The sequence below is a fragment of the Myxine glutinosa genome, chromosome 3 (assembly GCF_964187855.1).
Source record: "Myxine glutinosa chromosome 3, kmMyxGlut1.1, whole genome shotgun sequence".
NCBI classification, from domain to species: domain Eukaryota; kingdom Metazoa; phylum Chordata; class Myxini; order Myxiniformes; family Myxinidae; genus Myxine; species Myxine glutinosa.
Genome location: NC_136263.1, coordinates 101,777,374 through 101,792,333, shown reverse-complemented (window position 1 = coordinate 101,792,333; position 14,960 = coordinate 101,777,374). Strand labels below are relative to the sequence as shown.

At 40.2% G+C, this 14,960-nt stretch overlaps 1 protein-coding gene across 2 annotated transcripts in view; it reads left to right on the top strand.

Moving 5' to 3' along the window:
* Positions 1-14,960, top strand: part of LOC137423311 (glycerol-3-phosphate acyltransferase 3-like) — a 57,618-nt gene that overhangs the window by 33,885 nt on the left and 8,773 nt on the right. The window contains exons 9-11 of one of the 2 annotated variants that reach the window (XR_010983677.2): positions 6,143-6,228; positions 12,583-12,676; positions 14,846-14,925. Coding sequence is in view for 1 of the 2 variants with exons in the window: in XM_068110327.2 (XP_067966428.2) it covers positions 6,143-6,228; positions 12,548-12,676; positions 14,846-14,925 (295 nt within the window). In the remaining variant the exon portion in view is untranslated. Of the gene's footprint in view, positions 1-6,142; positions 6,229-12,547; positions 12,677-14,845; positions 14,926-14,960 lie in introns of both variants that reach the window. The other variant, XM_068110327.2, reaches the window with a different exon arrangement.

Here is a 14,960-nt window from a genome sequence, read left to right as displayed (position 1 = left end):
AAGCCTACAACCATTTCGTGGATGGCTACATATCGAAAACTTGCGCCTGTGCCGAATGCAACCCAAAGTTCCTCAGGATTTATGGCATCGAAGCTACCGCCATTACGACAATATCGGTGTCTACTGTGCGAACACATACTTTTGAGTGGCCCTTACTGAAAGCATCGCTCCAGCTTTGTTAGACTGAACTTCGTATGACATGATCCATGCCACTTCGCACTGTGTGCCATCATAGTGAATTCCAAACCCGCTCCATCATCCAATCTGGATATCAGGTCTTCCGAAATGGAATCTATCTCTTGAAATTTGTACAGAATCTCTACAAGGCTTTTGTAACCACTTTTGGTTGCTTCTCGTGTTGATCTGACAGGACTACGCAGTGGCTCACCTGTGTCTTCTTGACAAATTATGCACAGTTCCCAATTGGTTAGTACAGCTGATTCTACCCTGGGTTGCTTAGATGTGCTTGGTTGATTGGGGTCTACAACAATGAAACGCTTACTAGTCATGTTAAAAGGAGGGAAATGTTTATGGCATAGGGTTAGATGATTTCTATTGTTAGATATCTATATGCTACTGTGCTACTTTCTACTTGATGGAAGGAGGGATTGCAGCTGCTTGAGAGGAAGACAGTGAGTATTACCTGCAATGTACAAAGGAAAGGTGGCAATAGGTTAAATACCAGTTAAGTTTCAATGAAAAATGAAGTGATCAGTTGAAGCTGACTAATGCAATTCAAAGTAAGACTAATTCACTGACACACTCTCATTTTTCCATTAATACTGCGGTATCTGCAACACAAAATACATGACGTAATTCAGAGTAGGTTTTTAGGTGATACTTTTACTTAAGAACAGATTTCATTTTAAGTAACATCTTTGCAATGTGCATGGTATTTGCTACACTTTGATACCAAACATGATATGTGTTTGACACAAACACCTTTGACACGATCAGTTATGCTTGCCTGATGCCTGACTAGATAATGTCCAGAGTAGGTCAAAGGTCACTAAATGACCTTAAGATGACATTAGGATGGTAAAATATCTACATTTAAGTTTAAATAACAAAACCTTGTGTAATTTTGCATTCAGGAATCAAACATGATGTTCATAGTATATCATCATTTTAGGCTGTATATGCATAATGTGTGCAAATTATAGGGCCAAAGGTCATTGACCTCTTACGGCCACCCTGGGCACTCGAGGAAGTGGCCCATATCTGAAAAGGTAATGTCTTGGTCCCTGTTACACATGTGGGAGATTTCATGCTTTTACCATTAAGTGCACAATTGAACCCATATAGAGAGCTTAGCAGCTGTACTATAAGAGCTAGCACATCAAACACATATTTGCACATAAAACACAAAAAAGATAAACGGACACGTAAAACAATAAGGGGAGGAGGAGACAAGATGGGGAGAAAGAGGGAGGCACACAAGCACAACAGTAGAGAACAGGGACATCGGGAGATCTTTGGGAGGGAGAGGGCTTGGGGGTGGGAGGGGGAGGGGGAGGGAAGGGGTACACGGTACAAAACAAATTGACACAACAAGGAATTTCAGGAATGAAGTCAGGGATTGAAAGATGTAGATTTTGGGTGTATTAGCGGGGGTAGAAAAGATCAAGGTTTTGGAATGGGGGAAGATAAGAGATGGTGGTGAACAGCTGTATTAAAGACCTGCAGCGAGGAGTGGGATTGAAGGGAGTCGGGGAGTTTGTTCCAGAGGCGGGTGAAAAGAGGAATGAAAGAGTGAAGGTGAGCAGAGAGTCTTGATTTTGGCAGTTACACCAGAAGAGGGGTGCTGGCAGATCTTGTGCTGGCAGATCTTGTTGATGTTACATTTTGGTCTTCTGGTCCTGTTAGGGGTAGAACCCAAAATATTAACCCTATCCCACAAAGGTGTGTGCCCTTCCTTAAGAACGTGTTTGGCAATAGCAGATCTGTTGGGATAATTACATTCAAATGCCTTGCGGTGTTCAGTAATACGATGACCTAAGGTCTCTCCCACATACTCGGCTCCACAAACACAGGGCACAGTGTACACCACCTGACATATCCTTCCTCGGAAGCCTCTCCTTGACCCTCATAAGAGCTTGTCTAAGGGTGAAAACCGGTTTGAAACTAACTCTCCCTCCTGCCGCTTTCAAATCTCTGCCGACCCTCTGTGAAACCCCCGGTATAAAGGGCAGAACACAAAACCCCCTTGGTTGTTCTTCCGGTCCCAGCCTGTTGTGTGGTGCAGCGATTATCGATGAGTCAATGCTGCAGCCATTATCGTTTTCCTGTTTGGTAACAAGCTGTCAGGGTAACCATTTGCCTTCAACACATTCTGAAGATGGTCTACTTCTCTCATCTTGTCTTCGAAGGTAGATGGTAGCTCACGTGCTCTTTTTGAGAAGGTGTGCACCACTGATCTTTTGTGTTCCATTGGATGGCGGGAATCAAAATCAAGGTAGCGATCGGTGTGAGTTGGTTTTCTGTAAACTGTTACATTTAGGGCTCCTTTGGGATCCCTCATTACGAGTGTATCCAAGAAGGGGAGGGTTCCATTTCTCTCTTCTTCAAGGGTGAAATTAATGGAGGGATAAGTTTTATTATGGCCTCATGTATGGTGTCCACTTTATCAGAGGGACAGGTGACAAATGTGCCATCCACGTAACTGAACCAAACACGTAGCTCAGAGGGACAGGTGACAAATGTGCCATCCACGTAACTGAACCAAACACGTGGCTGCTCTAGTAGGGATGGAATGGTGCGTTGCTCCAAATCCTCCATCACCTTGTTAGCAATCACGGCCGATACCGGGGAACCCATAGCGGTGCCAAATATCTGTTTATAATATACCCCATTAAACACAAAGTAGGTGGAAGAGAGGCGAGTAGAAAGCATGTCACATATACGTCCATAGGACTTAAGGCTCCCGCAGTCTGTTTCCAGCGATCATCTTCCATCAAACGTCGATTCGCCACCTCGATCGCCAGGGCTATGGGCACGTTGGTAAATAACGAGGCAACGTCAAACGATACCATGGATACCATGGATACCATGGTCTCGTGTGATTCCATTGTGAGATGCTTCACTCTTTCAGCAAAAGCGGTGCTTTTGTGTAAGGATCATTGTGTAAGGATCGCTCTGTTTTCCCTACCAAATGTTTCAGAATGTCGGCCAAAATTTTGGATAAAGCATATGATGGTCCATTAATACAAGAGACGATAAATCGTAATGGGACTCCTCGTTTGTGCACCTTTGGTAGCCCGTACACCCTGGGAGCCACTCCATTGCTGCCCTAAAGTCGTCGGTATACCACAGCCGACAGTCCTCCAGTCGCTTTAATTCTGGCAAGGAATGAGTTCAACCTTCATTCCTCCTTAGTTGGATCTGAGATTAATCGCACATAAGTAGTTGGATCCGCCAACATATCTTGCATTTTATTCGTGTATATCCATGAGCACCGTTGCACGTCCTTATTGGTGTATACGCACTTTTCATGCTGCAATTTCAATCTGGACCAGGAACAACGAAAAGCTTTACGAGAGCGCAGTATGGATGACGTGGTGTTCTTACCCGCGGACAAAGGACGTGCAACCTCACAGATGGTCGACAGAGTTTTGAAAGCGGCAGGAGGGAGGGTTAGTTTCAAACCGGTTTTCACCCTCAGACAAGCTCTTATGAGGGTCAATGAGAGGCTTCCGAGGAAGGACAGGTGTGGTGTACACTGTGCCCTGTGTTTGTGGAGCTGAGTATGTGGAAGAGACCTTAGGTCATCGTATTACTGAACACCGCAAGGCATTTGAATGTAACTATCCCAACAGAGCTGCTATTGCCAAACACGTTCTTAAGGAAGGGCACACACCTTTGTGGGATAGGGTTCATATTTTATGTTCTACCCCTAACTGGACCAGAAGACGTATTTTGGAGATTTGGCACATGGAATAAACTTATGTTGATCACGCAGGAGATGATTGACTTTCCGTTAGCATTTGATCCACTCTTGTGTAACCGGAGCGGGGATTCCCTGACTTTAAATAGAGATTCCACATCATGTTGTCATCCAAGGTTTTTAACAATCATCCCCCAAATCACCCCAACCCCCCCCCCCCCTCCTTTGTTTCTCCCCACCTCTTTACCCATAGCATATGGCCATGTGTTGATATTGATGCCATTACAGATTATTTTGTGCTTTCATCTCACTAACTAATAGGGTTACACTAACTTATGATCACTTGTTAAAAATTTTACCGATTGATCCAGAGTGCATCTAAACATTTGGGTTATAATCCAGTTTTATTACCCTCACCTGAGGAAAGGGTATTGCATTTGAGTCCGTTTGTCTGTCTGTGTGTCTGTGTGTCTGTTTGTCTGTTTGTCTGTTTGTTTGTTTGTCTATTTGTCAGCACAGAATAAATATGATTTTCTCTGCAACCGTCGGTCCAATTGACAGGAAATTTTCACCATAGGTGCAACTCCACCTGTAGAAATTTTTAAATGATAATTATGACATCATTGGTCACGTGGTTCGGCCGCCATCTTGAAAAAAAAACAAAAAAATTGCACCTCTATGTCTCCGAAAGTGCTGAATAGTGCTGAATTGTGCTGCACTATTCCGAAAGTGCTGAATTTTTTAATGATAATTATGACGTCATTGGTCACATGGTTCGGCCGCCATCTTGGAAAACCCGAAAAAATTTGCACCTCTATATCTCCGAAAGTGCTGAATATAAGTTCAATTTCGGAATAGTGCAGATTTGGCACATGGAATAAACTGTTATGTTGATCACGCAGGAGATGATTGACTTTCCGTTAGCATTTGATCCACTCTTGTGTAACCGGAGCGGGGATTCCCTGACTTTAAATAGAGCTTCCACATCATGTTGTCACCCAAGGTTTTTAACAATCATCCCCCAAACCACCCTACCCCCCCCCCCCCCTCCTTTGTTTCTCGCCACCTCTTTACCCATAGCATATGCCCATATGGCCATGTGTTGATATTGATGCCATTACAGGTTATTTTGTGCTTTCATCTCACTAACTAATAGGGTTACACTAACTTATGATCACTTGTTAAAAATGTTACCAATTGTTCCAGAGTGTGCTTAAACATTTGGGTTATAATCCAGTTTTATTACCCTCGCCTGAGGAGAGGGTATTGCATTTGAGTCTGTTTGTCTGTCTGTTTGTCTGTTTGTTTGTTTGTCTATTTGTCAGCACAGAATAAATATGATTTTCTCTGCAACCGTTGGTCCGATTGACAAGAAATTTTCACCATCGGTGCAACTCCACCTGTAGAAATTTTTTAATGATAATTATGATGTCATTGGTCACGTGGTTCGGCCGCCATCTTGGAAAAACCGAAAAAACTTTGCACCTCTATATCTCCGAAAGTGCTGAATAGAAAAAATTGAGACATTGTTCATTGTAAAGAACTCTCCATAGGGAATAAAATATGTTATTGATTATGTCATAGGTGCCTCCATTATGACGTCATAATTCGACAAGTACAAAACTTCATCCTATCAAGATGAAATTTATTGAGCATAATCTAGGAATAAATTAGTTTAGAAAAGAAAATAATGATGTCATCGGTCACGTGGTTCGGCCGCTATATTTGTTTTAACACAAAAGCCTTAAAAAACCATTGAAAATACATCCTGGCGAGGGTTTGCAATCTCTGATTGCTCTTTCTTGTTTACGTTATGGTTTTGAGCCGTCAATGTGCTGTTAATTTTTTAATTTGGTGATAACGGTCTGCGTTCACGAGAGCAATGTGATTTGTGTTTTGATTGGCTGTCCAGCTTTGCCCACCCCCACCTTTGAGTATATAAAGGGGGTTTTGAGATGATTTTATCACTCTTGAGGAAGGTTAACGGATGCATGTGATTTTTCACATGTTAACCCAAACGTTGTCATTGTTGGTTCAATTAAAGGTTGGAGATCTTACCATGGAGTTCTTTGAATATATATATATATATATATATATATATATATATATATATATATATATATATATATACACACATGTTTTGACTGCCTCAGTTGTTTGTTGCAATGTGACATCCAAAAAATGACTCGTATATCATCAACCGTATACTGTATTCAACAGAAATTCTGTGCACAACTCTGTTGATCTTTATTCCAACAGGCACCTGCATCAACAACACATCTGTCATGATGTTTAAAAAGGGTAGCTTTGAGATCGGAGGTGTCATCTACCCTGTGGCTATCAAGGTATCATTTATCACATACATCATATTTTGCTCTTGATTTTCCATTAGTGTTACAATAGTTAATATACACAAAGAATTAAGTTAAGCACCCCCCCGTTTTTTTACAACCTCGCACATTACAAGTTTGTTGTCGTCAAAACAGTGTAATATACCCATGATATTGCTATATTTTCTGGAGAAGTGATATTATGGTCACATAAAAACATAACAATCATGCCGTTTTCAATATTTTATTCTGAATAATTTAAGGTGAAATTTTTGGGAATTTTAGGCATATTTTCACCTCAATTTAAGTATGGAGCTATAGGTCCATCACGGACAGTGTGGATGACGTTTATGTTTTCTAACGTACAGTCATTGTTCTGAGAAGACCTCTAGCGATCTTTGCGTCAATAACGTGTGTAGGACCCACGTGATCGGATCACTGACTCAACCCTACGTCTCATAGACCCTGTAAGCCGTCGTATGCGTTGCTGTGGCAGGTTGTTCCATTCCCGATGTAATGCACGTTCCAATTCATCCAGATTGGCTATTGGAGGGACCATCTTCGCAATTTGTCGTCCCAACATGTCCCAAACGTGCTCGAGGGGGTTCAGGTCAGGACTGTACGCAGGCCAGGGGATGGTTGTCACAGCACCTTGCTCCATCCGATCACGTGGGTCCTACACACGTTATTGACGCAAAGATCGCTAGAGGTCTTCTCAGAACAATGACTGTACGTTAGAAAACATAAACGTCATCCACACTGTCCGTGATGGACCTATAGCTCCATACTTAAATTGAGGTGAAAATATGCCTAAAATTCCCAAAAAATTTCACCTTAAATTATTCAGAATAAAATATTGAAAACGGCATGATTGTTATGTTTTTATGTGACCATAATATCACTTCTCCAGAAAATATAGCAATATCATGGGTATATTACACTGTTTTGACGACAACAACCTTGTAATGTGCGAGGTTGTAAAAAAACGGGGGGGTGCTTAACTTAATTCTTTGTGTATATAAGGTAACGTATTGGCTTAACCAAAGTCAGAGGCAACATGAAAGCTCATTTTTCACTGGTTTCCAGTCTTTGGGTAGGAGAACAAGCCACTGCTGTCATCAGATCGAATGTTATTGATCCCTTACCCTCAGTGAGCTGGTACTCATTTTGCCGATGCCAAAAGGATGGCAGGCTAAGTCGACCCATCTGGTGTTGTATTCGCACAACTGGGATTTTAACTCAGGACACAAAGATTCCAAGCCAACTAACTTAACTATTAAGCCACCACCAGGCATATAATGGTGAATATAACTTAGAATATACATTTCAATTATCCTGCATCGGAGTAGCCACCCATCCAGGATGGTGCCCCCTAACCAATGAAATTGCCTCGGCAGCTCTATACACCTGACTGCGTGAGGAAGACCATCCATATATTGCAGTATGCCAAAGTGTTGACTTTGTGCATCTTCTGTATCTCCATTGGCAAGCTTCTTATTCTTAATTTCCTCTTTTTATTCTTTCCTATACAGCACATGGCTGTGGGCAGCATCAATTTCTAGGTGCGTGGCTGTGCCACGAATGCAATGCTCCCTGAAGGTTATTTGGCACGCTGCTGTGTACATGTCCTTTGGTAGTCTCCTTGGCTTTGTGGCAAGTTTCTCTTTTGCCATCAATGGTTTTGAAACTTCCTCAACTTGAGTTAGGTTGGTTTTTAAAGCAAAACGTGTCTTTTTCACCTGGTGCATGCTATCATCTTCCTGTATCAAAGAAGGGTGGGGGAAAGAAAGAGGGGGTAAATAAAGGGGGAAGGGAGAGGAGAAGGGAAAGGATCAGAAGGAAAGAGAGAAGGGAAAAGAAGTGAAGAGGTTATGGGAAAGAAGGAAGGGAGCAAGAGAGAGGGACTGCGAATGGGAATGGGTTTAGAGGGGAGGAGAAGTTGAAAATGTGACAGATACTCTATGATTACACAATGTGCAAGTAACATGTCTGTATCAGGCAAGTTGACATCAGTTTTGAATCAATATGGCCTAAAAGTTGAGGTTTTAAATTCCACAGGTTTGAGGGTGGGAAGGTGGGAAGAGGCTCTAGGTGGGAAGGGGCCCGAGGTGGAAAGAGGGAAGAGAGGACTAACAAAGCAAGATCAAGAAGAAGACAGAAGACTGATAGATACAAGGTTGACATCAGAATAGCATGGAAAGTTACAAAATATTTTAAATAAAGAAGCATTCTGAGTATTGCGCTGCAATACATGTCCACTACCGGCAGTCTGTCGTCCGGAAAACTGTTGGGGAAATTACCAAAGTTCAAAGGGCCATAACTTTGTCAAAAATTATCGAAACGTCGTGAATTTCGAACTTGATCTGTAACTTATCATGAGGAAACCATGTACCAAGTTTGAAATCAATAGCATTAAGAGTTTAGATAAAAAGTCCGGAAAACTGTTCTTTGCGTGATGGACTGACAGACGGACAGACTGACAGATGGAGGGACGGAGTGCAAACCTATAGTCCCCTCCGGTGTACACCGGTAGGGGACTAATAAGACACAACATAATAATCACAATATTACATGAACACTAATAACAAATACACTGAATATGCAACTCAGATGGGATAAAAAAAAAAGAAAAAAAATCATGTTAAAACAAATGTAAAGGCACCAAGATCACAAGCTAAATTAATACACAATTCAAACAAATTTTCTACATGTAATTGATATGTACACCTACTGTATATAACAGAATTTAGCATTTTGGTCAAAAAAGGAATTGTTGAATTTTTGTACCTTTGAGTTTTACACTGAGGTAGGTCAAGATGCTGAGCATTCCTGAGTTGAATATTATATCGAGACACATCGTCAGGTAGAAGGAAGAATATAATGGTGATTATCAGACTTTAGAAGACCAAGTCAAAAATGCGAGAAGTTCATTCCTGCGTCCATTCAACAATAGTATATCAAAAATGACTAAGTTGTTGCTCATAGGACTGAATAGATGGGTATGCAATAACATGGAGCTCACACTTCTGGAGTCATTCAATCTCATCACTCTGAGACTTTGTGATGTCAGAACCCCACATGGGCACACCAAACTCCAGCAAAGGGATTTCTTAGACCCCTGGGAGTACTAAACCACCATTTGCTTTTGTTTTATATTTTTCTTTTTTTATTCCTGCACTCCTAATTTCCGAAATATCCGAGCTGTATCTCGGAACCGGCTAGGACTTTTGGAATGAAAGTTTGCATCAATAATGTAAATAAAAGTAGGTGGGGTTGACATATTTTTGACCTTGACATAATTTTCAACTTCATGACCTAATTATAGACATTTAAAAAATTTCACCATAACTTGACTAAGGATTGTCCGATCGGAATGAAATTGCCCTCTATAGATAGCCTCGAGGAAGGTACATTTACACTAATTTACATCATGCCCTTCAGAGTTAAAGTTCAAGGTCCAATGGTGGTGTGAAAAAAATAATGCGGTCAAGGTCAAATGGTGGTCGGAAAAAAATTAATGCGGTCAAGGCCAAATGGTGGTCTGAAAATATAAACCGCGTAATTATCATTGCTTCATTTTGCCAATGTGAAATCTCAAAGACTGCTTGGCCTTCCAAATATTTTTGTTGCAATAGCAGACTATCCTTGAAATTGTGCACCTGGTACTTGATTAGTGTCCTTGATTAGATTACTTTTTTCGGATTGTGACATAATTAACCAAAAACACTTTTTTCTTTATAATTTGAATAATATTCAACTGATTTTCATGATGTTGAGTTTTATAGATAAAGTTTGGATGGGGACAAATTTTCTAAATTTACACTCTATCCCTAAATGTTGAAGGTCAATGTCATATGGTGGTCCGAATAAAATACGGCATCATTGGATCGCATGCCTAGGGAAGGTTGGGGCGATCGCCAAGTGTAAGCCGGGGAGGCTTACCCTTGGTAATCTTTTTGTGGTCACAGATATCGAGTTAAACATTTTGCTAAAATGAGTTAGAGCATATACTGTACTTCACAAATATACCTAGAGTGCAATATTAGTTGCTATAAAGTATAGACTTTTGTTCCTCACACTTCAGAACTGATTTATACAAGATATCCATTTTGTGACGTGCATCCATGTGACAGTTTGAGATGACTCTAAGGTGGAGCTCTTATAATTGTGAGCCCAAATGGCTGAGTGGGTTGGGTGCATTCTGTTCTCTCAATTTCTCAAATGGCTTCATTTGGGGTATAATTGCACCAAAGAAGTAAACAAGCAATATCTACATGGCCAAATAACACAATATTTACATCCTTAATGTAAGAAAATGACATAAGCAATGCATTACGTAATTTAAACAAGTGCAGTCACGTGAAAAAGTAAGTACACCCCATGTAAAATTTTGACTTTTTCAACATATTTCAACATACAGCTATATATTTTTATTTTTTTATTTTTTTTGTATACTGAATCGAGGCTCGTGAAAGAGCTAACATTTACTTCACAAACAAATCAACCAGACAAACAAAATATATAAAAAGAGGGAGCGGAAAACAAGATGGGGAGAGAAGGGGAAGCACACAAACACAACATTTGAGAGCAGGGAGATGTGTGGAAGGGAGAGGGCTTGGGGGGAGGAGGCATGGGAAGGGGGGGGGGGTCTTAATCTTATTGGGTCTTAGGGTCTTATTTGTCTTATTTGAAGGGTCTTATTTGATCTTAATTTCAACAATATTGATAGATAAAAGTGATATAATATAACAAATATCATGAAACATTTACATTTTGTAGTCCATTGTATAATTTAAAGAAACATAAATGCAAATTTCGAATGTGGAAAAAGTAATTGCACCCTTGGATCTAATAGGTGGTATTGCCCCTTTGGCAGAAACAACCTCAAGTAGGCGTTTCTTATACCTGTCTACCAGTCTCTGACATTGACTGGGAGAAATTTTTTGTCCATTCCTCCATGCAGAATTCTTTCAGCTGTGCGATGTTTGAGGGGTTTCTTGCATGCACAGCTCGTTTCAAATCGCCCCACAACTTCTTGATGGGATTTAGATCCGGGCTTTGACTTGGCCATTCCAGAACCCTCCATTTCTTTCTTTTCAGCCTTTCCTTGGTGGATTTACTGGTATGTTTAGGGTCAATGTCATGTTGCAAGGTCCACCTTCGGTTGAGCTTCAACTTTCCGACAGATGGCCTCACATTATCCTCAAGCACCCTCTGGTACAATGAAGAATTCATAGTGGATTCTACGATGGTGAGCTGCCCAGGCCCTGATGCAGCTAAGCTGCCCCAAACCATAATATTTCCACCACCATGCTTTACAGTTGGTATCAGGTTCTTGTGGTCAAATGCTGTCTTTGGTTTTCGCCAAACATGTCTTCTGGTACTGTGGCCAAAGAACTCTACCTTTGACTCATCTGTCTCGAGCACATTGTTCCAGAAGTGCTGGTCTTTGCCTTGGTGTTCGTTGGCAAACTTTAGTCTTGCCCTGATGTTCTTTCTGGACAGCAAAGGTTTCCTCCTGGCACACCTCCCATGTAGATCAAATTTGTGCAGCCTCTTTCTAATGGTAGACTCGTGCACTTTGACATTAACAGTGGCAAGAGCTACCTGTAGGTCCCGTGATGACATTCTGGGGTTCTTAGAGACTTCTTTCAGCATCCTGCGGTCTGCTCTCGGGCTGAACTTGCTGGGGCGGCCTGGCCTGAACAAGTTGGCAGTTGTTTGGAATCTTCTCCACTTGTCGATGATCTTCCGGACAGTCGAATGATTGATTTCAAATTGTTTGGAGATCTTTTTAAATCCCTTCCCAGACTCGTAGGCATCTATAACCTTCTTTCTGAAGGCCTCAGAGAGCTCTTTTTATCTAGGCATGGTGATGCCGCACACTTCAACAACAAAGAGCAAACCAAACGAAATGTCTGAGGTTTAAATAAGGCAGGCTCCTCCAAGATCCTCTCTATTGATGTTCTAATCATTTGAACCTTAGCTGGTGCACCTGATTCTAATTTTAGGTATTTGAAGTAGTGATAAATGTCGGGGTGTACTTACTTTTTCCACATGCGAAATTTGCATTTATGTTTATTTAAATTATACCATGGACTACAAAATGTAAATGTTACATGATATTTGTTATATTATATCACCTTTATCTATCAATATTGTTGAAATGAAGATCAAATAGCTGTATGTTGAAATATGTTGAAAAAGTCAAAACTATACATGGGGTGTACTTACTTTTTCACGTGACTGTATATACATGAAAATCAATCTTTTCGGAACACTATATATCGTAGTAATTAATACTTCCTACAACTTTATTTTATCTCTCACTTAGTATGACCCACAGTTTGGTGATGCCTTTTGGAACAGCAGCCAATATGGGATCGTGACATACCTGCTAAGGATGATGAGCAGTTGGGCCATCGTATGTGATGTCTGGTACCTACCCCCAGTTACCAATCAGGTAAGGGCAGTTGTTAGATGCTTGTCATCACTCAAAAAGTGGGGAAAATAATATTTTGGTTTTGTTCTTAATCAAGGCACGGCCCTCACAACAAATTGTATTGCTTACAAACATGTATGGACATATATATTTTAGAAGTAAATTGCTTAATTGTAGTTTTTATGTCCATGCAGAATTATTGTAGAGATTGCTATTAATGATATGCACTTAAGTGGATGCATAATATTTGGTGTTTTGTAATTGTCCACTGCTCCTTTCCTATTCCATCTCTCGGCGCTGCATGACGTCAACGCCGGGCGCCACAAGGGCCCGGCGATGATGCGCGCAGAAAAGGAGTACTCAGTTTTCACTCCGTTTGTTTGTTTTATTGTTTTCGTGTTTGTTTGTCCAGGCAATATCTCAGCCCTCCTTTGAGCTAAGAAGCTGAAATGTGACAGGTTCCATATCTACAGTCAAATTATATATTCATCTATAATGATAGGAATAACGATGGATGTAATCACAGAACTACGTGTACATATAGATTATTCTGTTCAACAGACAAATATACGCTGTAGATCCACAGTAGCCAATGCTTTATTTCAATTCAAAGTCATTGAGAAAGCTATTTTCTGAAGACTCCATGTGAACTCCATTTTAAATTTACCCTTGATGCTTTTGTACACATCGGCTCAAGATATGCCAAATATAGCCGAGTATCATGTTAAAAACTTTTTCCCATCAACTGTTCCCCTTTAAAAGTTAAAGGGGGAAAAAACGTTATTTTGGCATATTTGACCCCACATTAATTTTGTGACCTAATAATGATCTTAAGATCAAGTGTAAGACTGGCATCTGGTTGCACCTCGATCACAACCCCATCAAGAACAGATTACCCATGGATTCCAACTATTAACACAAAATGCCGTCATCACGATTTTTAACGATTTAACGATTTTTCATTTGCCTGGCTGGTCTACTGTAATTTTTATTTTTGTATGCAGAGTTAGAGCTCGTGGAAGAAGCGCATACACTGAACGGATCAGGATGTAACAGGACAAAATGAACAGTAGAAAGGGGGTGAGGGAGGAGGGGATACCAACAGTGGAGTTGAAGGGGAAGATTTGGACAAATAATGGTTGTGGGAAAGAAAGTGGGGCAGGAACGGACACATGGGCTGTGGTGTGGTATAATATTGTGTGTATAATAATTGTGTATAATAATGTGTACAAGATGGATACAGAAGGAAAATTATTCATGGGTTATTCATAACTTATTGATAAGAGCATAAAATTGTAAATTACTTATTGATAAGAGCATAAATGTTTCTTAGATGATTCTTCCTTGTTATTTTGAGATACCACATGTTTGTTTGTTACACAAAGCAAAGTTGGTGTCCTTTACCAACCCTTCTTATTTCACACTCAAATCTGCTAAAAAGCATAGTAGAACTATCAATATATTCGACAAAGATAAATTGTATTTAAAGTTAGATAATGTTTAGGTTTATCACAATAACTCGGAAATGTTAAGTCACTTGACACATCAAACCCTATAATTATTTGTGATGGGAGACATGTTGTTGTTTTCGTCTGTTTCTTTCTTTCTTCTTTCCAACAAATACAATCGCTCACCATTCCTTCATCTCTGAGCCTTTCCTCTTCAAGTTTGGCATGGACCTTTGGTCTTGGTCCAATGCACCATTTTCTTTCAATTGTGGCCCCCACTCTGCTTTTAAGGGGAAAAAGTGAAAAACAAAAAAAAATCACACATATTGCGAACAATAAATCTTGCCATTAGACAAAAAATAATTTAAAGGCTTTTTATCATTTTTCAAAGGTCTTTGCAAAATTACAAAACCTACGAGTACCTACATCTTTTTTATTCACTTAGAGTACATGATTAAAATTATTTGGAATAATATATGATTAAGAAATATTTTAAAGCATTGTACGTATAAACAGTGAAAAGTTTAGTTTTGTATTTCATTGCCAAAATTATCTGGATGAATGTAAGTATATTGTGTACCCAACCCTTGTCCAGAGTATGGAAATATACCTTGGAAATCTTGGAAGTATGTGCTTCCTTATTATTCCCACTTGTGATATAGAGCAAGAAAAGGGGACATCACACATATGTTTGGCTGTGTTTTGGAGATGACTTAATAAACATTTTTGTGTTTTTTTCAAGGAAGGGCAGGATGCAATTCAATTTGCAAACAAAGTGAAGGCAGACATTGCCTGTCAAGGTGGACTGGTTGACCTCATCTGGTATGTTTTTAGAACTTGCCTTGGTTTGGGAAGGA